At 48.7% G+C, this 26,480-nt stretch overlaps 1 protein-coding gene across 1 annotated transcript in view; it reads right to left on the bottom strand.

The window, feature by feature from the left end:
* Positions 1–1,659: 1,659 nt before the first annotated feature.
* Positions 1,660–26,480, bottom strand: part of NKX2-2 (NK2 homeobox 2) — a 104,259-nt gene continuing 79,438 nt past the window's right edge. The window contains exons 2-3 of the mRNA XM_086925409.1: positions 6,886–7,926; positions 1,660–3,176 (exon numbers count right to left, since the gene is read on the bottom strand). Coding sequence (XP_086781535.1) covers positions 2,596–3,176; positions 6,886–7,129 — 825 coding nt within the window. The 5' untranslated portion in view covers positions 7,130–7,926 and the 3' untranslated portion in view covers positions 1,660–2,595. The remainder of the gene's footprint in view (positions 3,177–6,885; positions 7,927–26,480) is intronic.

The raw sequence follows: 26,480 nt of genomic DNA, 5'->3' as shown, positions 1-26,480 counted from the left end.
ACGGTCCCAGTTCTAAAGAGTGGATTCAACCCCTGCACAGCACGCGCGAGCGCGCACACGCACGTGCGCACACACACACGTGGACCCGCATACCTACTAAAGGGAGTACATTCACTTTAAACACGGTCCCCGTTCTAATCAGTGAGTACATGCGCATATCCTACACAGCACGCGCGCGCACACACATACTCTCACAAGCGGACCCGCATACCTTTCTAAAAGGTGTACACCGCTTTAAACGCGGTCCCCATTCTAAACAGTGAATACAAACCCTGCCCAGCACCCACGCGTCCACGCACACATACACTCACACGCGGACCAGCTTACGCTCTAAACGATGTAAATTCGCTGTGCCCACGGTGCCCATTCTAAACTGTGAGAACAAACCCTGTACAGCAGGCACGCGCGCACACGCTCACAAGCGGACCCGCATACCTTTCTAAAAGGTGTACACCCACTTTAAGCGTGGTCTCCATTCTAAACATTGTTTACAAACCCTAAACACACACGCAACAAGCACATACACAACTAACCATTGTGCACACACACTGTAAATGTTGTACATACGCTCACTGAACAGTGTAGACGCATGCACCTGTGCACAAGCATACTCTAAACAGTTTACACGGCTCCGAAAAGTGCGCACACACAAGCACACTTTCCATATGGTGCCCACACACTTTAGACCCCGTCCAAGTTTTAAATATTACGGGGCAAATTTACAAGCCCCTTGCGCCACTTTTGCGCCAATTTTCCCATTATTAAATGTGACGCAAACGTGGCGCAAGTGGCTTGTAAATCTGCCCCTGCGTACACAGTGTGAGCAGAGTACAACCGCAGACACATACTGTACACGTTGTGCAAACACAATCTCAACGGTGTACCTACACACTGAACAGTGGACATACACAAATACACACAGTGCACAAACCCACCCTAAACAGTGCTCGCGCGCGCACGCACACACACGGTGATAACGGTACGGATGCGGCCTGTCCCTTTTATGGAGAGATTAACTGGGCCGAGCTGCGAAGGGTCCCGGGCGCTGTTCAAACAATTCAAGGGCTAAAAGTGCAACTCCGAGTCCGCGGCCCCCGCGACTGTGGGAGGGAAACAAAGGTGGGTGTGGGGGCAGTTGTAATACTGTAACCGCCGGCAGTAAAAGCTCCTCGGCTGAAGGGCCCACTCACTCCCTGCCTGAAGTGGGGCAAGGTTTACTTTCCACCTCTCTCGAGACGCGGCGAGACCCCGGACGGACACCTCACACCACAGGAAGAGCAGGGACATGACCCGTCCATCACTTGCGGGATGAAAGAGAAGTGTGTGTTTGTGAAACCAGACGCACCCCGAACGCACACGTGAAACGGGCACTTGTGGCAGAAACGTGCACGAACTGGGATATATTCACATCCAGGCTAATAATGTGAATGTTAGGATGTATTAATAAAACAGCCACGTTTACAATCTGGAACAACGCTGCACTTGAGGTGTGAGCCGATTTCGAGCAAAAAGTAGTCGTCCTGAATAACAATAATCACAATAAACACATAAATAAATAAGAATTAAAAAAATATTATTATCGTCATAAACAAGTCTCAGCTTCTGTGAGCAATGAATGGCTTACTACAAACAACCAACAAACGTCACAACAATCTTACCTTTTAAAACGCCGCATTTTATTACAAATCTTGTAAAAATGGCGAAAAAAGGTGAAAGTACCTTTTCGTTCTTTTAGGACTTGTACACAATGCTTGCTGTAAAATTTCGATGGAAATCGCCTAAAGGGACATTTTGTTTTCAGTTTTTTCGCAGCCTGAAGGGGAGTTAGATTTCGTGTTACCAAACATTCCCCTCAAACACCCCCCTCCCCCAGAGTTACCCAGGCGTGCAATAACTAACCCCTAGCGCTTACAATGAAATGGGGGGGGGCTTCATAACGCCGCCTAATTTGTTTCGCCCGCGACCATAAATATTTAAAAAATGTTTCTTAAAAAAAGGAGAGGGCAGAATAAAACGCTCTATATTTTAAAAGTGTCCTTCACTTGCTTTATACACAACGGACAACATATCTACAGCACGCAAACAAACTTTACAAAACACAAGAGCAGAGTTCGATGTATCTGTTTCACTTGTAGGTAGGTAGAGGGAGCAGAACTTTGTAAACATGACGAGCAGAAAAAAGGTTTAAGGGAGAATCGAAATATCCCCCCCCCCCCAAAAAAAAATCAAAAAGTCCATAATAATAATTATAATAATATTATTAATAGTTTCCTATTTTCAATGTTTTAAGTTCTGTAGCTGTGCCTGTAAGGTATGTGCAGAAAAAATACTGCCACGTTCCAGGCACTCCTTTCTCTGATTTAATGTTTTATTTTTAATCTCTTAAAGCACTGTGCTCTGAGCAGTAAAAATAATATTGTTCTCAAGATAGTTCTTTTTTATTTGTAATGTTTTTGGAACACTGCGAGTCAGTTCGGTGCACGGCAGTAGCAGTCTACTTCTCAGGGTCTTTACGAGAGTCTTTTTCGCGTGTTTTTGCTCAGTTTGAGCCCTGCGAGCTCCGGCAGCAGTATAAAAGTGTCTCTCGTGTTGGTCTCACCAAGTCCACTGCTGCGCCTGCACCAGGTGGTGCGTGGCCGGGTACTGCGCGTTGCTGCTGGCCGAGCTGTAGTGCGCGGCGCTGTACTGCATGTGCTGCTGCAGGGACTGCGCGCTGTAGGCGGTGAAGGGCAGCCCCCCGGGGAAGGAGGCGGCCAGGTCCTGCGCCTTGAGCGTGTGGCACGGCTTGCCGTCCCGCACCAGCACGGGCACTGCCACCCGGCGCGGCGAGGGCAGCGGCGTCACCTCCATGCCCTTCTCGGCCCGGGCGCGCTTCATCTTGTAGCGGTGGTTCTGGAACCAGATCTTGACCTGGGTGGGCGTCAGGCGGATGAGGCTGGCCAGGTGCTCCCGCTCGGGCGCCGACAGGTAGCGCTGCTGCCGGAAGCGCCGCTCCAGCTCGTAGGTCTGCGCCTTGGAGAAGAGCACCCGCCGCTTGCGCTTCTTGCCCGCCTCGCTGCCGCCGCCGCCCGCCCCCGAGGGGTCCTTCTCGGTGTCCGGGGACTCGTCGGCCGAAGGGTCCGGGGACTTGGGCGACGAGGGGTCCTGCTGGGAGTGGCCGGAGGCCAGGCCGTGCACTGTGGAGAGGAAGCAGAGGTCAGCACACGCGCCCACAGCATTCACTTGCGTAGTTACATATTCAGCATACAGTCACAATCCTCATTTACCCTATACATTATTAGAGGCACACAATTTAATAGCAAGAAATTTAACGTACAGCCACATACCACCTACAGCTTCATATCTTGTATTAGAAGCAGGTACTTTCATGCCAAAGGTTTAACGTATAGCCACATGCCTCCTATACCCTTATCTACATTACTAGACGCGCACACCTTCATAGTAAGCTATTCAACGTATAATCACATTTCACCTATTTATAGCTTTATATATTTTTATTAGAAGCAGGTTCTATAACGGAAGTGGTGTTGTGACATATAGCCACATGCCTTATACCCTTATGTACATTATCAGAAGAACTAACTATAATAGGAAGGAGTGTAACATATAGCTACAACCCCCTACCACCATTGTATACTTCTTTTTAAACGTGTACGAGTTATTGGTGAAAGGCTTGATGCATGTACATATACCTCTTGGGCATTCTAATAGATGGTTTAGACCCCTATATGCTGGTACATGTTTATGTGTTTATAGTAAAGTGGTTTAATGTATAGATACATAACTTTTCAACCCGTGTACGCGGTAAAAGTACAAATGTTATTTTTATTTGGTTTAAATATGATTGCAAACACTCTAGAACCTTATATAAAGAGTGATACGCTAGTAGTAAAAAGGTTTCATATACAGTCACATAGCTCTTCAGCCCATGAACACGTTGTAAGAAATATATCGACTAAGAGAGAAGTTTAAAGTAATGACGCATGGTTTTCAACTCGTACACACTTTATTAACGGCAAACTTGTTAATAATAGATTTCCAGTATGACTACATATACCTCACACCCGCTTCTGCCTTGTTGGAAGCATGCAGGGTGTTGAGAAGGCTTTCACACATGCCCAGATATGCCTCTCACACTTATGTGCCTTGTTTGGAGCATACAGGGCATGAGAAAGGGGTTCATATTTACCCCCATATATACCTTCCACCCTCTTGTGCCATATTTGAAGCATAAAGGTACACGTCTATATATGCCTCCCACTCCTGTGTGCCTTTTGGAAGTATGTAAGGTATGTGAAAAGGGTATCATATATACACCGACCAATACCTTTCACCCTTGCGTGTCATAAATGAAGCATTAGGGTACGAAAAAGGGGTGTCATATATATGTATACACATCTACATTTGCCTCCCACCCGCTGTGTGCCTTTTGGAAGCATATAAGGTATGGGAAGGGGGTTTCTCACGTGCACTTTTATATGCCTCCCACCCTAGTGTGCTTTGTTTGAAGCATACAGTGTATGGGGCTGGTATATTATATACACCTCTAGCTCTCTGCCGACCTCCCATACAAGCACACGTCCATGGTAAGCAACCCCTCCCCTCTAGTACACTTTGTTAAAATAAACATTTGAATAGAAGTTGGTATAATTGTGAGGCAATGGCTATACCTCTTAAGATCTTCTGTGAATTGTCAGTATCATATATGTTAAGAACAAGGTGCTAGTTTATTACAGCATGCTTTGTTAGTCATACACTGCATTATTAAGGTTAGAGGCAATATTTCCGTACCCATATTTCCAACCTTGTGCATTTTCAATGCATCCTAGATTAACCCGGCCTTTATAGAATGACTTCCTTCACACACCTCGTGTTCTTGGTTAACATATAATATTTGCTTTGCAAATAGTTATAAGTGTGCATTTTCTTTCAGAAGATTCGTCTGTGTACTGCATTACGTCATAGAGCACTCTGTTAAATACAAGGGTCGCTACAGAATTCTTTTTTATTTTCATTTATCTGTGTACATTTGTATTCCCTGATAAATGTATAAAATGGTTAATAAAAATCACTGTTTTAAAAAATGGGCCACCTTTAAAATTATAATATATTTGGTTAAAAGCATAATCATTTTTAGACATGTTTTTTCAAATGTAAGCCCCTGTGTTTTTTTATTTTCACTATGAAAAACGGATAAATAATAAAGAAGCGGCAAAGGCTGAGACAGAGGAGAACGAGGACATTGCTTTTAAATTGATAACATGTCTTAAAGAGTGACACTTCCATTCCCACATTCTCGGTGTCCCCCCTTTGATGGAGCTGTTCTTAAAAGTCTACCAGCTCACATTTCGCGTACTGGATTCAAGTTTTACAGCCTGCTTTTAATAGTTTTAAAAATACTCTTTCAACAATGTATATATTTTGCGTCTACATTTGAGTGGTCGGATTATTTTTGAATAAACTCCTTTGCATCTGTAAATAGTCGGTCAAAATGACACTGTTTATTGGAACGGATTTCAACATGTAACTCCGCCCGTTTAAAATCTTCTATCCTCGGTTACCACTCCGAAGACTTTAAAAAAAGAATCTCTCTCTTTGATCTGGTTAATACTTGCTAAAAAGCACACGTTTCGATGTGTTTACTGGTTAAACTATATTCCCTTTGCTTTTAAAACAACGTGTTTATAATATAAAAGGAGTGCAAAAATTGTTTTTAAAGGGGATGCATGCCAATTCAAATTTGTAAATGCATCTTTAAAATCATAGTTTTCTAAAACAGTCTGTACAGTCTTTATGTTCTGTCAAAGCTGGGAACTCTTAGGCATCGACTAACTAGCAAGATTACGCGCGATTGTAAAGGGGACATTTTTACAATTATTTGTCTCTCTATCTGAGACAAACAAATAATAAAATGCGTGGAAATCAATGGTTTAATTACATTGATAGCAAGAGAGATGCTCCCCCAATACCTATCACACATACCAGGGTGGCCTTATCTCTGGAAACGGCACGCAGCCAGCAGTGTCCTCTAATGACCCCTTGCGCCAGCGCGCTGGACAGCGCATTGTGCGCGTTGTACAGGCCCGCGCTGTAAAGAGCCTGCGCTCCGCTGTCCCTCGCGGATTTAAAACCCATTTGGGAAGAGCCGGCCTGGCCTGTGTGCACCCATAGAGAGCTCTGCTCCCCCGCAAAGTACGTGGATCGATTCTTAAAGAACGGTCTCACAGTCGGCTCATTGATCGGGGCACAGCCGTGGAGACATTTGTGCGCTCGAACTGCCAAAAAGCGAGAGTTGAGCAGGGGTCGGGAGACACACAAAGCGCTCTCTGTCTCAACAGTTTGCTATTTGTGGCTGCGTGGAGTCGGTGCGCATCTCCGAGTGACAGGGGGAAAAAACACACACTCCAGCCACGAGAAATCGGAAAGATGATGCTTATATTAAGAGATGCGCGGGGCTGCATGGGCCATTATTTGGAACAGCAAAACTGAAAGTAAGTGCGCCAGCGCGAGGAGCTGTGATTCGGGACATTCTTGCAAACCAATGAATCAGGCGCCCGAGGCAGGCTGCCAATATCTCCAGAGTGAGTTCAGTTTACAGCATGAAGGAGATAAGCCAAGCCTTTCACTCGCCCCCACTCCCTACCGCAGGCTGGGGGGGAGGGCGCTCAGACAGCCAGGTGTCACGAAAAGTGAAGCGCTGAGAAAACAGTATTTAAAAAATCAGTCGCGCCGAGTGATACCCTTATTACGCTAACACACATTCTTAGATGCCAGCTTTCTAGAGAAAAAGAGTCCGTTTCCCTGACAGGTGTCACACAACCACACAGGTGCGCTATGGGAGAAGCAGGGGCGCGCACAGGCAGGCAAGCGCGCGCGGGTACTTACAAGAGTACTGGATGCTCTCGGTGGTGGCCAGCCACCTGGTGTAGGGGTTGTCACTGTTGTCGTAGAAGGGGTTCTTCGGGGGCAGGCTCTGCACCGTCCCCAGCGGACTCTGCTTTTTGGGTGCTTCCTCCCCTTCCGTGTCCTCGTCGGCACCCTCGGGCTCGGAGCCCTCTTCGTCGTTGGTGTCCGGGAGGTCTAAAATGTCCTTCACCGAGAAGCCCGTCTTGGTGCTGCCCAGCGCCATGCTCTGTGGCGGGGAGGGGGTGCCCACTGTGCTGTCGGTTCCAGTCCTCACAATCCAAGGGTCAGGCGAGGGGTCGAGCACGGGTGATGGCCTGTGGGGCGAGGAGGCTAGCTGGGGCGACGATGACGCGCCAAGGTGGCCACAGCACTGTGGCCAGGTGCGTTCACCAAGGGGTCCTCTGAGGCGCGCTGGGTTGCAGGTGGATGTGGCGAGGTGCGGGTGGCTGGCTGGCGCCCCAAGTCAGGGTGGACGTCACTGGAGAGCCCTGCTCAAGCGCTCTGCTCTGGAGGTGGCTGCTGGGTTGGATGCTGGCCCTGCTGAGCACATCGGGATGCGGTTCGAGGTGGCCACCCGTATCCAGCCGGCAGAGTGGCCAGGTGCCTTCACTGCGTACTTCCACTGAGGGGCACTGAGTACAGCTGGTGGTAGGGAGCAGGGGTGTCCGCCTGTCCTGCTGAGGCGAACCGAGCTGCAGTTGTTGGCAGGGGTGGCTGGCCGAAGCCCTGGGTACAGTGTCAAGGCGCTTTCAACAGAGAGTCCCGCTGAGGCGCGCTGGGATGGTGGTGTGGTACCACACAGCAAGGTGTCCAGTAGCCTTCACTGGCGGCTCCTGCTGCAGCTGCGGCTGGAGGCGGCGTGGTGCAGGGGTGGCCGGCCGTAGCCCCGTCCGGGTGCCCAGGTGCCTTCACAGGAGAGTCTTGCCGAGGAGCGCGGAGCTGCGGCTGCCTGCTGCCTGGCCAGAATAAGCCATTGCCGGCGTCTCCAGTCCATATAAGGTTGCCGTGCACACACCGGACCTGCAGAGATCAGAGGAGAGGAGGCATTAAAAAAAAGGCTGGCCACGTGTGGGCGGGTCCTAGGAGTCAAGTGGATGAAGACAGTGTTTGCAGACGTGAAATTGTGGGTTTTGGGGGGAGCTCTGAGCGCCCACCATTGGCGCTGCGGCAAGCCGTGAGTGGTGTAACGTGTCAATTAATTACAAAGACGGGGAGGGCCCTTTTACACGGTATTTACATACAAAGGACCTCCAAGCATTCCCGATACCCCACACACTCCAGAGGATGGTTTTAGCAAATTGTCTAAAGGACGGAGGAGAAGAGGAAAAAAAGCCCTGAAGCATTCATGCCCCCCACTCTTCGAGGAACATGGGAGAAAGGAGTGCTCCGAGAGAGGCAGCGGCAAACTATGGGCCTCCCCAATTACCGACTCTTACCTAAACGCGGCGCCGCTCAGATGGCAACAGGCCCGCGTATGCAAACCTCCTTGGTCAATATTTTGGTTGAGGCTTAAGGATGAGTAGTGTGCGTTGAACAACACTCAATTTATTCGGGCTGGCTCCAAAATAAACCAGCGAGGTAATAAAATGAGTGTAATCATTCGAAATCCCGGCCTAGCGCGAGATTATGTTTGTTAGAAATGATTTCAGCAATTATTCTATCAACCGGATGCATAGGTGTGACGAACTCTAAGATGAGCTGGATAGACGTTTAGCCATCTTATTACCGTAGGTGTTTAAAATGTCCTTTCTTCCCCCCACCCATCCTTCCTTCCTTATTTTCTCCCTCCCTCCCTCTCTCCCTCCACTGTCTTTTTCGTTTTCTTTCTTTCTTTCTTTCTTCCTTTCTCTTTCTTTCTTTCTTTCTTCCTTCCTTTCTCTTTCTTTCTTTCTTTCTTTCTTTCGTTCTTTCTTTCTTTCTTTCTTTCTTTCTTTCTTTCTTTCTTCCTTCCTTTCTCTTTCTTTCTTTCTTTCTTTCTTTCGTTCTTTCTTTCTTTCTTTCTTTCTTTCTTTCTTTCTTTCTTTCTCCCTACTATCTTCTATTATAATTTCTACCTTTTCACGTTTGCCTGTTTCCTCCACTACTTTTTTTTTGCTCACCTTTTTTCAGATTTATTCTCCTTTCGTTTCCATTCTCGTCCTAAGCCCCTCTTTTTCGTTTCTCGTATTTGTATTACCAATGTTTGCCGAGGTTTTTCATTACGGAGCGCACAGAAACCTCGGACAGACACTGCCTCATAAAAACGCACACAAGGACACCTAAATAAAAAGCCTGGTGCATTCCTCGAAAAATCCGCATGTCGATGTTTTTCATTGTTTCACTTTGGCCAGCATTTCATGTATTCTTTTCTTTCATAACCAGGACTTTGTTCGGCCCCGGGCGGGTTAATAGCCTGGAGCCCTCTGTTACATTGCCTTAAATCTCCATTATCTGCCTGACCTGTTAACTGAACTATCCAAAAAGCCTCGCTCCTTCAAAGGGAGAGGCCCTCCGTCGCGTTATGTATCCCGCACACAATTATTTACCAATTGCTGCTGATTGCCCCATCTCCTCGCCCCCTATCTGCGCGTGGGACACAACTTGACTGTCTAATTAAAGTTCTGTTCGAGGGAGATTTGGGCTGTTTAGGGGGATTTGCAGGAAGAGTTCAGCATGGCACTTTTTTTTTTGTAGACTTACCCCCCACGCTCGCCTTCTCCCTTCTTTTTTTTGGAGGGGGTCTGAGTGGTGTCTGACTTCCTCCCACAGATCACTTGGCGCTGCCTGAATCCTGGGATTTTTTTGGGGTGGGGTGGGGCGCCGTTTATTGCTGCTCATCCGTCGGTGCCTCGGCCTCCCTGCCTGGCCCGGCCTGCAGTGTGTGCCGCCCGCCCGGCCGCCGCTGACAATGGCCCGGGGTGTTAGGCAGCTCTGCGCGCATCCTGGGTGGTCGGACCCGGGCAAACACAAATACAAACCGATTGCTAAGCTGCGGACAATGGGCGCAATGTAGACAAATGTCCGGCTCCCCTTGGAAGCCTTTGTCCCGGCGCCGTTTTTGCATTTATTTCAGTGGCGAAATAATACGTGATTGACGCCCTCTCACAATGTGTTCTAACTGTTTGGAATAAATCGGAGGTTGTTCGTAGTTGTCATGGCATTCAGCGCTTTCAATGCACTATCTCTTCATTCATTCCGCGAACCCCCCTCCCGACCCCTCCTGCCACAATATTAAGGAAACCCCTTTTTGTGGAGGCGCCCTGCTCCTCTGCCTTTCCAGAGCCTTTCTCTCTCCCCTTTGCTTCGGCAAATTGAACATTGATGAATTCAGCACAGATAAAATCCCCAAATCCTGCCTCTCCACCCCACCGCTGCCGGTGCCACACACACACACTGCACCACCGACAAGCGCGCACACACACAGATCAGCTTTGACCGCACTAAACTGTCACATACTGCACCACTGACAAGCAAACGCTTAGAACCACTGCCACCGCAGTACCACTGTCACACACTGCACCACTGACAAGCACACACATAACCACTGCCACTGCACTACCACTTACACATACTGCACCACTCAGAAGCATACACAGAGAACCACTTCCACTACTGCCACCGCAGTACCGTTGTTACACACTAAACCACTGCCAAGCACACACACAGAACCACTGCCATAACGGCCACCACTGCCACCGCACTACCACTTACACATACTGCACCACTGACAAGCACACGCACAGAACCACTGCCACCACACTACCAGTTACACATACTTCACCACTGACAAGCACACAGACAGCACCACTGCCACCGAAGTACCACTGTCACATACTGCACCACTCACAATCACACACATATAACCACTTCCTCCACTGCCACCGCAGTACCACTGACACACAGTGCACCACTGACAAGTACACACACAGAACCACTTTCACCACTGCTACCACACTACCACTTCTACACACTGCACCACTGACATGCACACACACAGAACCACTTCCACCACTACTACCGCACTACCACTTACACATACTGCACCACATGACAAGTACACACACAGAATCACTGCCAGCAGGACCACTGTCACACACTGCAAAACTGAGAAGCACACACACAGAACCACTTCCACCAATGCCACCACAGTACCAATTATGCATACTGCAACACTGACAAACACACACACACAGACCACTGCCACCACAGTACCACTTAGGCATATTGCACCACAGACAAACACACACACAGACCACTGCCACCGCAGTACCACTTATGCATACTGCACCACTGACAAACACACACAGAGAATACTGCCACAGCAGTACCACTTACGCATACTGCACCACTGACAAACACACACACAGACCACTGCCACCGCAGTACCACTTACACCTACTGCACCACTGACAAACACACACACAGACCACTGCCACCGCACTACCACATACACTTCATGAGCCACTGATAAGTACCCACACAGAATCACTGCCAACACAGTACCACGGTCACAACCTGCACAACTGAGAAGCACACACACACTTCCACTGCAGTACCACTGTCACACAGTGCACCACTGACAAGCACACATACAGAACCACTTCCACCATTGCCCATCACACTACCACTGACACATACTGCACCACTGAGAAGTACATGCAGGATCACTGCCACCACTTCCACCGCAGTACCACTGTCACACACTGCACCACTGACACACACACAGAAGCACTTCTACCAATGCCACCACACTTCCACTTACACATACTGCACCACTGACAAGTACACACACACAACCTGTTCATTCACAGCCACCACACTACCACTTACATACACTGCACCACTGACAAGAACACACGCAGAATCACGTCCAAAGCAGTACCATTGACACACTGCACCACTGACAAGCACACATACAGAGCAACTTCCACCACTGCCACCACACCACCACTGACACATATTGCACTACATGACAAATACACACACAGAATCACTGCCAACGCAGTATCACTGTCACACAGTGCACCAATAACAAACACACATACAGAACCACTTCCACCACTGCCAACGCAGTACCACTTACACATACTGCACCACTGACAAGTACACACACAGAAACACTGCCACTGCAGTACCACTGCCACATACTGCACCACTGACAAGCACAAACACAGAACCGCTACCACAGCAGTACCACTGTCACATACTGCACCACTGACAAGCACACAGACAGAACCACTGCCACCAAAGTACCACTGTCACATACTGCACCACTGACAAGCAAATACATACAACCACTTCCACCACACTACCACCTTTGCATACTGCACCACTGACAAACACACACAGACCACTGCCACTGCAGTACCACTGTCACACACTGCACCCCTGACAAACACAAACACAGAACCACTTCCACCACTGCCCACCACATTACCACTGACTCATACTGCACCACTGAGAAGTACATACAGGATCACTGCCACCACTACCACCGCAGTACCACTGTCACACACTGCACCACTGACACGCACATACACACCAATGCCACCACACTTCCACTTACACATACTGCACCACTGACAAGCACACACACAGAACCACTTCCCCAATGCCACCACACCACCACTTACAAATACCGCACCACTGACAAGCACACATACAGAGCAACTTCCACCACTGCCACCACACCACCACTTACACATACTGCACCACATGACAAGTACACACACAGAATCACTGCCAGCAGGACCACTATGGCACACTTCAAAACTGAGAAGCACATACACAGAACCACTTCCACCAATGCCACCACAGTACCACTTACGCATACAGCACCACTGACAAACACACACACAGACCACTGCCACCGCAGTACCACTCAGGCATGCTGCACCACTGACAAATACACACACACTCCACTGCCATCGCAGTTCCACTTACGCATACTGTACCACTGACAAACACACACACAGACCACTGCCACCGCAGTACCACTTACACATACTGCACCACTGACAAACACACACACAGAACCACTTCCACCCCTGCCCACCACATTACCACTGACTCATACTGCACCACTGAGAAGTACATACAGGATCACTGCCACCACTACCACCGCAGTACCACTGTCACACACTGCACCACTGACACGCACATACACAGAACCACTTCCACCAATGCCACCACACTTCCACTTACACATACTGCACCACTGACAAGCACACACACATAACCAGTTCATCCACTGCCACCACACTACCACTTACATACAGTGCACCACTGACAAGTACACACACAGATTCATGCCCAAAGCAGTACCACTGACACACTGCACCACTGACAAGCAAACATACAGAGCAACTTCCACCACTGCCACCACACCACCACTTACACATAGGGCACTACATGACAAATACACACAGAGAGTCACTGCCAACGCAGTATCACTGTCACACAGTGCACCAATAACAAGCACACATACAGAACCACTTCCACCACTGCCACCGCAGTACCACTTACACATACTGCACCGGTGACAAGTATACACACAAAATCACTGCCACTGCAGTACCACTGCCACATACTGCACCACTGACAAGCACACACACAGAACCACTTCCACCACTGTCACCACACTACCACTTACACATACTGCACCACTGACAAGCACACAGACAGAACCACTGCCACCGATGTACCACTGTCACATACTGCACCACTGACAAGCAAATACACACAACCACTTCCACCACTGCCACCACACTACCACCTACGCATACTGCACCAATGACAAATACACATAGACCACTGCCACTGCAGTACCACTTACGTATACCGCGCCACTGACAAACACACACAGAGACCACTGCCACCACAGTACCACTTACACATACTGCACCACTGACAAGCACACAGACAGAACCACTGCCACCGATGTACCACTGTCACACACTGCACCATTGACAAGCAAACACACAGAACCACTTCCACCAATCCACCACAGTACCACTTATGCATACTGCACCACTGGCAAACACACACACAGACCACTGCCACCACAGTACCACTTAGGCATTTGGCACCACTGACAAGCACACACGCAGAACCACTTCCACCAATGCCACCACACTACCACTTACAAATACAGCACCACTGACCAGCACACATACAGAGCAACTTCCACCACTGCCACCACACCACCACTTACACATACTGCACCACATGACAAGTACACACACAGAATCACTGCCAGCAGCACCACTGTGGCACACTTCAAAACTGAGAAGCACACACACAGAACCACTTCCACCAATGCCACCACAGTACCACTTACGCATACAGCACCACTGACAAACACACACACAGACCACTGCCACCGCAGTACCACTTAGGCATGCTGCACCACTGATAAATACACACACAGACCACTGTCATCGCAGTTCCACTTACGCATACTGTACCACTGACAAACACACACACAGACCACTGCCACCGCAGTACCACTTACACATACTGCACCACTGACAAACACACACACAGAACCACTTCCACCCCTGCCCACCACATTACCACTGACTCATACTGCACCACTGAGAAGTACATACAGGATCACTGCCACCACTACCACCGCAGTACCACTGTCACACACTGCACCACTGACACGCACATACACAGAACCACTTCCACCAATGCCACCACACTTCCACTTCCACATACTGCACCACTGACAAGCACACACACACATAACCAGTTCATCCACTGCCACCACACTACCACTTACATACACTGCACCACTGACAAGTACACACACAGAATCACGCCCAAAGCAGTACCACTGACACACTGCACCACAGACAAGCAAACATACAGAGCAACTTCCACCACTGCCACCACACCACCACTTACACATAGTGCACTACTTGACAAATACACACACAGAATCACTGCCAACGCAGTATCACTGTCACACAGTGCACCAATAACAAGCACACATACAGAACCACTTCCACCACTGCCACCGCAGTACCACTTACACATACTGCACCAGTGACAAGTATACACACAAAATCACTGCCACTGCAGTACCACTGCCACATACTGCACCACTGACAAGCACACACACAGAACCACTGCCACTGATGTACCACTGTCACATACTGCACCACTGACAAGCAAATACACACAACCACTTCCACCACTGCCACCACACTACCACCTACGCATACTGCACCACTGACAAATACACACATGTGAAAAATGAATACAATCTTGGTGAACATTATCTGCGCCATCTTGCCCCTTTTCGAGCCCAGTCGTGCGCGTAAGCGGCAGCCATTTTGAATGCCATGGCCTCCCTGCCCCTCGCTGATAGCCAGCGCGTCTCTCTCTCTCTCTCTTAACCTCACAAGCATTCCCCCGCACACTGACAACCCCCGCTCTCTCATGTCTTGGGTCATAAACCCCTCTCCAGCGCAGTTTCACCACTGAATCCCATCCTGTTCCCAGCGCGACACCTCCCCTCATTCCTTTCATGGCCTCAAACCCTTTTGATGCAAACCCCCTTTTCCTGTATCCCCGTTTGTCTTCCCTGTTCCCAGGCCGCCACCTGGCTCTACGGATACTGTTTATTACCCCGTACAGTAGGAAGCCTCCCCTCCCCATCAAAAGACCCCCGAACCGATCAAAGCCCCCACCCCATGAGATCCGATCAACCCCATGCATTCCGTGAATCGGCGGAATGCCCTGCTGTGTGACAACTATCACCTGTTGTGACCGGGGTGGGGAATCCGACTGTAAATGTATGTGGGAACGGGTCTGAAGGGGAGATTCCGAGGATGTTCTTTCTAGTACTAAAGTATTGCGAGAATGTGTTATGTGTAATAAAGGTCGCAAACTCCAGTATAAGAGGCCAGGCCTCAGAGATGTGGTTAGAGCACCTCGTGACGATACTTGCTGTCTGAATTGATGTGTTCTCCTCCGGAGAGAATAAAATCCTCGTTTCCCGCCTTCCAGTCTCCAGCGCCTGCTTCTTCATTAATTAATATCGGTGGGTCATAGAGGCGATACCGCCGGGCAACATAAAAGGGTTTTTGGTTACCGGTTGTCTTTGGAACCCTTTTTAACAATTGGCGTCCCAAACGTGGGGCCCATCAGCGACTCGTGGATCCAGTGGGAGAGGTCCCGACGACAGAGTGAACGACTGCAACGATCGGAAGGTACCCTGTCCGATAGACCCTCGTCTGACAGCCGATCATCCGAACTTCACTGGTTCCGAACAGACCTCTCTCGAGTGATCTGCGGTCCTGACTGGGAACCATCAGGAGTGCCACGAGAAGTACGAAGAGAAGAGGACGATCGGGCGCTGGATTCGGAAGACGAGAAACTGTCCATGCGGTCCGGGTAAGGTCGTGTAAACACGACGAATTGCGAAAGTGATAGATAATTGAAAGTAATTGATAATTGTTGAGAAAATACTAGTATTACTCTTTGTTAATTTATTGGAGATTCACTGTCTACAAACGGAGAAACAACAGGCTCTCCCTTTATAAACAGCGAAGGATAGGTACGCACCCGTCGGACCTATTTTCCCCCTCCCCATTGAACAATTGCCCCCCCCCCCCCATTGATTAACTGTTATAGATTGTTTTCTGGAGATTCTCTGTCTACAAACAGGGAAGATTAGGTCCCCTCTTTGCAGATAGTGAAAGGGTAGGTGACGCGAACTTTTGCGAGCCTACTTATTCTCCCCAGTGACCATATTGATTTTTTATTTTCGACCTAACATTGATTAACTGTTATAGATTGTTTTCTGGAGATTCTCTGTCTGAAAACAGGGAAGATTAGGTCCCCTCTTTACAGATAGTGAAAGGGTAGGTGACGCGAACCTTTGCGAGCCTACTTATTCTCCCCATTGACCATATTGATTTTTTATTTTTGACCTAACGTTGATTGATTGCTCAGAATTGATTCATGAGGTATTCACTACGTGCAAACAACGTAGAATAGAAATATTCTGTCTAGTCTTTGCGCGCAGTGATAAGATAGGTAGTGCTGACTATTATCCCATTGTGATCCGTCATGCCTGTCTTCTCCCCACTGGTTAGTAGCCTGTTTAACCCGGACCGCTTATTAGAGATGAACCATCCGGCTCCGCTGGAAGGCACCCCTAATAAGGACATGTTCATGAAGCATGGATTAATTGCTATAGTCTATAGTGAGCTGTGGCATAAATATACGAAAAGGGATCGAGAAAGACAGTGGCCACTGAAAGGATCCTTCGATCTCGACAAAATAGAAACAGTAGAAATAGCCCTTCGTAGGAATGAAACAACACCTATTATGCTCGATAGTCTCGGTATGTGGCGCAAAGAAGCCACACGACGAAGGGAAGGTGACGAATTAAGACAGGATGAAGGGACACGACGGACAACCCTCCAAACGTCTAGTAGGCAAAGGGAAGGGCCAGCGATGGCACAGTCCCGAGGAGTAAACATGAAAAGCGAATGGTGTAAAGGGATGTGCCGACAAGCCAACCCCGGAACACAACGATCTGAAGGTAATCCCCCGACATTACGCACAGGACGGACAGATTTAAAACAAAACCAATGTGCTTTCTGTAAATGTCTTGGACACTGGAAAGCCCAATGCCCGACTCTGCAAAGCATAGATAAGAATGGAGGGTTGACAGAAAGGACGGACCGACAGAAAGGAAAAAGACGTGAGATAAAAACCAATCAGACTAGTGCAGACAGAATAGACAGGACCACCCCGTTTGACTATGCCCGGTGGCACAGATTTCGTCAGGCCAATTTTAACGACATGTTAGAATTCTGGGACTGATTGCTCTCTGTTGCTCCCCCACTCTGAAAAACAAACACAACTGCAGGTCAGTGTAAACAACCCCCCGTTAAAGAAAAGACTCAAGGAAGCCAAGCGTCTATTATATAAACTTAGGATTTAATTACGGTAAAGAAAACACACAACCAACGGTAAATAGAATAACTAGTAGAACTCTCACTAAAACAAACTTTACTGATAGGAAAAATACAAAACGTGTTATGCTCACTCCGGAAGTCCTCCAATGTAACAGTTCGATGGTCCCGCCCATCCGGAACACCTAGCACGTGTGGGGCGGGGCCTGCCAGCAACCAGGGGCCAAAAAGAGATTGCCGGCGAGGAGGTACCGGAGACTCCACAAAGCAGGCAATGAAATGGTCTTCCCATACTGCCCTTCCAGGGATGGCGTCCCCCGGGCCGCAGGTAGGGAGGGGGCGGCTGCAAATGACCCCCTCCCTCGTATCTCCTGGTCCGGCCATCACGAATTCCTCCACCGAACGGATGCAGGGTGGGCAGGGAGGAAGAGGCGACGCGGACGAGCCTCTTCCACCTCCACAGGTAGGAGGCTTCCCTGCCCTGGTCCGGCGCCGATGTCCTCCAGCCGGACGACGGCCATATACCTGCGCTGCACAGGACCTACAATGCCCGCCTGGTATATTTCCGTAACACAGGACATATAATGCCCGCCTGGTATATTTTCTCAGCACAGGACATACAAGACCCGGCTGGTATACTTGCATAGTACAGGACATACAATGTCCGACGGGCATATTTACGGAGCACCGGATGTACAGTGATCCCCCAAGAGTCGGAATCAGGGGTGTAGGGTGGTCATCATGTGCGCCCCTGATTCCAAGGGACGGTGTAGGATGCGCCGGGAGAAGGAGACGGCACGAGTGAGCCTCCCTCACCTCCCCAGATGAAGGCTCCACTGCTGCACCCTGGCGCCCCGAACCAAAAATGTCCAGCTCCAGCAGCATGATGCTCTGTCCTCCGCCATCACAAGAAGTTCCTTCCACTCCTGATGGATACGGCAAAGGTGGCTGCCACAAGGATCTCAAAATGGCGTCTGGGCCCTCGAAAAGGCGGGTCTAGGCCGCTGGAATAACTTTTGTCCAAAGTTGCAACTCGGGCACTTGCCCACCTGGGCGCAAGCCCCCACCATCGACAAACATCCCCTCGACTTTGAAGATTCTACCAAAGTCCCAAGGGCCCTCGACCCCTTCAGGCTTCCGGTGAGGAACAGTTGCATTGATCTCAAATGAAATAACCACGGCACAGCAACAAGATGGCGGTGCTCTCGTGTCTGCATCAGCTTCCGTCTGAACCACCCAGGAACATTATGGGCTAACGAACTTGAGTAAGTTCCGGCTGAACATCAACATGACCCGGTAAGAAAGACTCTACTCCCTCCCTCTCTTGATTGACAGTCCACACCACCAGCCCCTCTGTTAGCACAGCTTTCTTTTGAACTGCCGAAAGGGACTCTGGTCCAACCGCCAATTGTCGGGGATATTTTGCCCCTGATGCTACTTCCGGACTAAACCGGCCTCGCCCAAAATGGCGCTGGTATCAACGGAAACTAACGAATGCCTCGTGGTGTTCCTTAGCTAATGAAACTTGATGTACTAAGATATATATATATATATATGTACGAACCATTGCGCACTCGATGTTAAAGGGAGGAGGGTTCACTTGGCGAACATTTAAGAAGGGTTCCGTAAAATGTTGATTTCAATGAACAATCTATTTTTGATATTTGTTGTAACTGATACATAACGTCGCTTATGATACATACCCACGGTATATATATCTAGGAAATGTGATTACGATGAGCTCGACTGTGTTTCCATTTATGAACTGAAATGCCCCTGATTCCCTCGTCACGCAATGAAATAATTTTTGGTTACTTGCAAATAATTAAATTAAGGTTTTTACATGTTCTTGTGCTACAAAATAACCCCCTACTGTATGTGCTTCCATCGACGACATATCAGGCCAAAATATGAATTGCGCTCTCACATTTCACGTACTGAATAATTCTGCAAATAAAGGTTTTAACAACTATGAATAAGCATCGCATACTTTTGTAAATGTGGGTATCGGTGGGAGGGTTTTTCTGTGCGCAACCGTTCTGCTCCTCTTTTTAAGGTTATCCGAAGAAATGGTTGTTCGGCCCTGGATTAATGATCGACTCAAAGGTGTGATACGTTGCCTCCAAAATATGCGACTAAGCCCAGGAACTAACGTATGAAGAAGGACCTCGACTTCTGAGAATGGGTAAAGTAAAGCGGGGTGATTGATAAATTGTTATAAAGATATGGTGATCGAAGGTACTAAGGTACAGGGTTGAACGACGAACTGATATGCCTTAGAACATCACAGCTTTGGGAATGATTTAGGGATCCCGAAGGCCGGATACATCTACAAACCCGGGTACCTCACGCTAGGCACCTCTGATTCTTTTTTTAAACGTTTCCCTACACACGATCCTTAATGCCACCCTCGAACCTTCCCATGAACAACCTATCACATTGCCTGCCCCCAGGACCTTAGGAAACCAGAACCCTAAGGGATTATATCCCGAAGAGATAAGTACGAGTATGTGGTAAGTAAAGGACTTTCGTGCCCATACATTTGATGTGTTCGAATGTTGTCCCCCTACCTTCCCTTTTTCCCCCTTTTTCCCTCTGCAGATTATGTTAGAATCCCGATCAGAGTATCATAAGGGACCTGGAACCACGTCACGCCCGATGCATGAAGACGGACTAGCGCTGCGAAATGGCGCAACAAGGACGCTTTCACGGCCTTTTTACCTGACCTAACTCTCTTCTGTCCCAAAACTGCATGCCTTCTACCTCCTAACTCAGACCCGAAACGTCTAAAACGTTAGGTAACGCACTAAATAGCCCAAACAATACACGGTCATTCCCCATGCCACACGTGTACTGCTTGGCCTATTGTCTCTCTCTCTCTCTCTCTCTCTCTCTCTCGCTCACTCTTCCACCCCTCCACGCTTTCCCTCTTCCTAGCAACTGGCACCTAATTGGCGAACCTGGTGCACCTCCTAATTGGCCCCAAATACCACAAGTATTTGCACAAATTTGTCCTAAATAAAATTGTATCGGTACCACGTTACTACCTCTCCTTTTCTACTAAAATATGGATGAAATTTAAATTGGCCGATAGGAAAGGGACAGGTAAGACGACAAAGGTTCTCTAAATTTGACCCACTCTCAGGGACCTATTTGTCAGTGGTTTCTATGATAAAATGTGTCTGTAGTAATGCGACCATCCCCATTGCAAATTGTCCCCGTACCCCAAACTATGAGAAATGACCGAGACACCCCCATCTACCCAAAATGCCCCCAGTTTGGTATCAGCCACCCTGAACGAGGACTTGAAGAATGCCCCTTGCTCCGATTCGCTGTGTTCCTCATCGTTTTCCATAAGATCCCTCCTTCCCGGAGGATAAGTTTAATAATTATTGTTTCAAACCACCCCTCCCGAGTTTTTTTTGTAGTAACCAGGTTGCGAGGATTTATATAGAAAGTTAGAAGGATGTGTGCAAAGTTGAAAATTAGATTGAAAATCGAAAGAACTTGTTGCAGTAAGCCTGGTTGATAATAAAATGTTTTTTTGGAAATGCAGATTTGTTTAGCCTATGTTCACCCCCCAGAAGGGTGCCTATCAGACTACGGTGACTAGCACGTTACATTTTTTCGTAAAATACAAAGCCCTGAAGACCAGCCTAGCCTTGCAAGACTCGTACTAGGGAAATAGGTCTCTACCAGAAGAACTGACATCAACTATAATAGACTTATGCAATAAATGAGTACCAGACTTCGTACCTATTACAAATGAACGTAATAACCATCAAAGCGCCAAAGAATTAGCCACAAAAGGAAGCTGTAAGGAATCCAGCAAACCCATCATCAATTGCTTATACGCTAGCCGCAAGAATCTCCAATGTAGCGAGTGCTTACCCCAGTTGCTTGGTGTTGGGAGAGAATTAGACTTATGTAATTACCTTCTTCTGCAATATCTCTAAAGACTGTCTTTTCAAAACTCATTTAAGGGTATCACTGTCGGAGGAGAAAGAGACCGGATGTGGGAGCACGCGGCCTGACAGCGGATTGTGGAACATCAGCGACGGAGGCCGAGGCGAGACCACAGCAGTAAGGAGACGCCGGACGGGGCATGGTTTCAGACAAAGCTAAGGAAAGGGCTGACCTGAAGCCCCTGCTATATGATCAACGTGTGCCAAAAGCCCGCGCTCTCTGAACATGGTTACGGACTCGCCTGTCGAAAACTCTCCGCCTCCCCCTGATCTGTTCCCGACTTGGCCTTGCTCCATCCCCTCCTCCTCCGACCTACCATAAGGACTGTTCACACCAGCACCTTTCCATCCGAACTCCCAAGTTCCTTCAAATCCTACTGAGCTACCCAGAGAAGAGTACTCCCTGCGTCAGAAGGGAGGGAGCTCCGACTAAATAGACCACGAACTATGTTAAACCCCAGAACGGTGACCTAGAACTCCACCAAGGGTCGCCCCCGAAGAAAAGATAAACAAAGTCTGTGGTTCTGCCCGCTACCAAACACCCTGAAGATGATGGAAGCAACAGGAAATGCCCATCACAGAGACTCAAGACACGAACAGATCTCACAATTCTGGAACAATCGCATTTTTATTGCAAATCAATGCTCTGCGCTACAAAAGAAAATGCACCTGTTCCAAAACCGTAACGCATTGCCCCTATGGGGTCTGGCGAAACAAAACAAAAAGTACCCCTGCCCGCAGACCTCCAACGACTCAATCCACATGAACATTTCTGTTGATAGGTAATCCAGATGCTCAACAGTGCTGACAGAAGACGGCAAAGGACAACGAGAACTCTGACCTTTTTTACTGTATCTCCTTTCTCTCCCAATCGCCATTGGACTGACTATGCACCCGCCGTATACAAAGGACTTACTTATATGATAACTCATCAGTTCTTATTCTATGATCTGTACCCGACGCCCTCACTGTGTAATTCTAGTCTGATATTGCATTATGATGATTTTTCCTGCAACCAACTTAACAATGAACACGCTTACTAGATGATGAGATTTTTCAATGTGATGTTTATAAAATGATGTATATGCGCAGTTCCTTTGCCTAAGTCCCCTCTCCCTTACTTGTGATTGCTGCATATAGGTGTAGATAGGAAATAGGCCAGCAAGATGTCTTGGAAATGTTAAAGGGAGGACTGTGAAAAATGAATACAATCTTGGTGAACATTATCTGCGCCATCTTGCCCCTTTTCGAGCCCAGTCGTGCGCGTAAGCGGCAGCCATTTTGAATGCCATGGCCTCCCTGCCCCTCGCTGATAGCCAGCGCGTCTCTCTCTCTCTCTCTTAACCTCACAAGCATTCCCCCGCACACTGACAACCCCCGCTCTCTCATGTCTTGGGTCATAAACCCCTCTCCAGCGCAGTTTCACCACTGAATCCCATCCTGTTCCCAGCGCGACACCTCCCCTCATTCCTTTCATGGCCTCAAACCCTTTTGATGCAAACCCCCTTTTCCTGTATCCCCGTTTGTCTTCCCTGTTCCCAGGCCGCCACCTGGCTCTACGGATACTGTTTATTACCCCGTACAGTAGGAAGCCTCCCCTCCCCATCAAAAGACCCCCGAACCGATCAAAGCCCCCACCCCATGAGATCCGATCAACCCCATGCATTCCGTGAATCGGCGGAATGCCCTGCTGTGTGACAACTATCACCTGTTGTGACCGGGGTGGGGAATCCGACTGTAAATGTATGTGGGAACGGGTCTGAAGGGGAGATTCCGAGGATGTTCTTTCTAGTACTAAAGTATTGCGAGAATGTGTTATGTGTAATAAAGGTCGCAAACTCCAGTATAAGAGGCCAGGCCTCAGAGATGTGGTTAGAGCACCTCGTGACGATACTTGCTGTCTGAATTGATGTGTTCTCCTCCGGAGAGAATAAAATCCTCGTTTCCCGCCTTCCAGTCTCCAGCGCCTGCTTCTTCATTAATTAATATCGGTGGGTCATAGAGGCGATACCGCCGGGCAACATAAAAGGGTTTTTGGTTACCGGTTGTCTTTGGAACCCTTTTTAACACACAGACCACTGCCACTGCAGTACCACTTACGCATACTGCACCACTGACAAACACACACACAGACCACTGCCACCGCAGTACCACTTACACATACTGCACCACTGACAAACACACACACAGACCACTGCCACCGATGTACCACTTACACATACTGCACCACTGACAAGCACACAGACAGAACCACTGCCACCGACGTACCACTGTCACACACTGCACCATTGACAAGCACACACACAGAACCACTTCCACCAATCCACCACAGTACCACTTATGCATACTGCACCACTGACAAACACACACACAGACCACTGCCACTGATGTACCACTTACACATACTGCACCACATGACAAGTACATACACAGAATCACTGCCAGCGCAGTACCACTGTCACACACTGCACAACTGAGAAGCACACACACAGAACCACTACCACGGCAGTACCACTGTCACACAATGCACCACTGACAAGCACAAATACAGAACCAATTCCACCACTACCATCACCACCCCCTTTTGTACCACACTACCACTGACACATACTGCACCACTGAAAAGTAAACACAGGATCACTGCCACCACTACCACCCCAGTACCGTTGTTACACAGTGCACCACTGACATACACACACACAGAACCACTTACACCAATGCCACCATACTACCACTTACATATATTGCACCACTGACAAGCACACACAGAACAAGTTCATCCACTGCACCACATTACCACTTACATACTCTGCACCACTGACAAGCACACACACATAATCACTGCCAAAGCAGTACCACTGAAACACTGCACCACTGACAAGCACACATACAGAGCAACTTCCACCACTACCATCACACAACCACTTACACATAGTGCACCACATGACAAGTACACACACAGAATCACTGCCAATGCAGTATCACTGTCACACACTACACAACTGAGAAGCACACACACATAACCACTACCACCGCAACACCACTGTTGCACAGTGCACCAATAAGAAGCACACACACAGAACCACTTCCACCACTGCCGCAGCACTGCCACTTACACATACTGCACCACTGACAAGCACACATACAGAACCACTTCCACCACTGCCACGCAGTACCACTTACACATCCTGTGCCACTGACAAGCACACACACAGAACCACTACCACCACCATACCACTGTCACATACTGCACCACTGACAAGCACACATACAGAACCACTACCATCGCAGTACCACTGTCACATACTGCACCACTGACAAGCACACATACAGAACCACTTCCACCACTGCCACCACACTACCACTTACACATACTGCACCACTGGCAAGCACACAGACAGAACCACTTTCACTGAAGTACCACTGTCACATACTGCACCACTGACAAGCAAATATACACAACCACTTCCACCACTGCCACCACACTACCACTTCCGCATACTGCACTACTGACAAACACACACAGACCACTGCCCCTGCAGTACCACCATCATATACTGCACCACTGACAAGCGCACACATAACCGCTTCCGCCACCGCACTACCTTAGACACTGCTCCACTAACGAGAACATACACAGAACCACTTCCACCACTGCAACCGCACTCCCACTTACACATACTGCACCACTGGCAAGTACACACACAGAATCACTTCCAACATGGTACCATTGCCACACTGCACCACTGACAAGCACACACACAGAGCACTGCCACCACACTACCACTTACACATACTGCACCACTGACAAGTACACACAAAGACTAACTGCCACCACAGTACTACTGCCACACTCCACCACTGACAAGCACACACACAGAGCACTGCCACTACGCTACCACTTCCACATACTGCACCACTGACAAGCACATGCACATAACCACTTCCAGCACTGCCACTGGACTACCACTTACACATATCACTGCCAACACAGTACCACTGCCACACTGTACCACTGACAAGCACACACACAGAGCACTGCCACCACTCTCACCACACTACCACATACACATTCTGCACCACTGACAAGCACACACACAGAACCACTGCCACAGAAGTACCACTGTCATATACTGCAACACTGATAAGCAAATACACACAACCACTTCCACCACTGGCACCACACTACCACTTACACATACTGAAACATTGATAAATACACACAGAGCCCCTGCTAACACTGCCACCACACTACCACTTACATAAACTGCAATACTGACAAGTAAACACACAGAATCACTGCCAATATAGTACCACTGCCACATACTGCACCACTGACAAGCACACACACACACACACACAGTGCACTGCCACCACTGCCACCGCACTACCACTTCCTCAATACTACACCACTGACAAGCACACACCCGCAACCACTTCCAGCACTGCCACTGCACTACCACTTACATGGACACGGACTGCACCACTGACAAGTACACACACAGAATCACTGTCACCACAGTACTACTGCCACACACTGCAGCACTGACAAGCACACATACAGAACCACTTCCACCACTGCCACCGCAGTACCACTGTCATATACTGCTCCACTGACAAGCACACATACAGAACCACTTCCACCACTGCCACCGCAGTACCACTGTCATATACTGCTCCACTGACAAGCACA

Source organism: Lissotriton vulgaris, chromosome 6, assembly GCF_964263255.1.
Source record: "Lissotriton vulgaris chromosome 6, aLisVul1.2, whole genome shotgun sequence".
Classification (NCBI taxonomy): domain Eukaryota; kingdom Metazoa; phylum Chordata; class Amphibia; order Caudata; family Salamandridae; genus Lissotriton; species Lissotriton vulgaris.
Note: the sequence above shows the minus strand (reverse complement) of the source record. Positions and strands in the feature narration are given on the sequence as shown.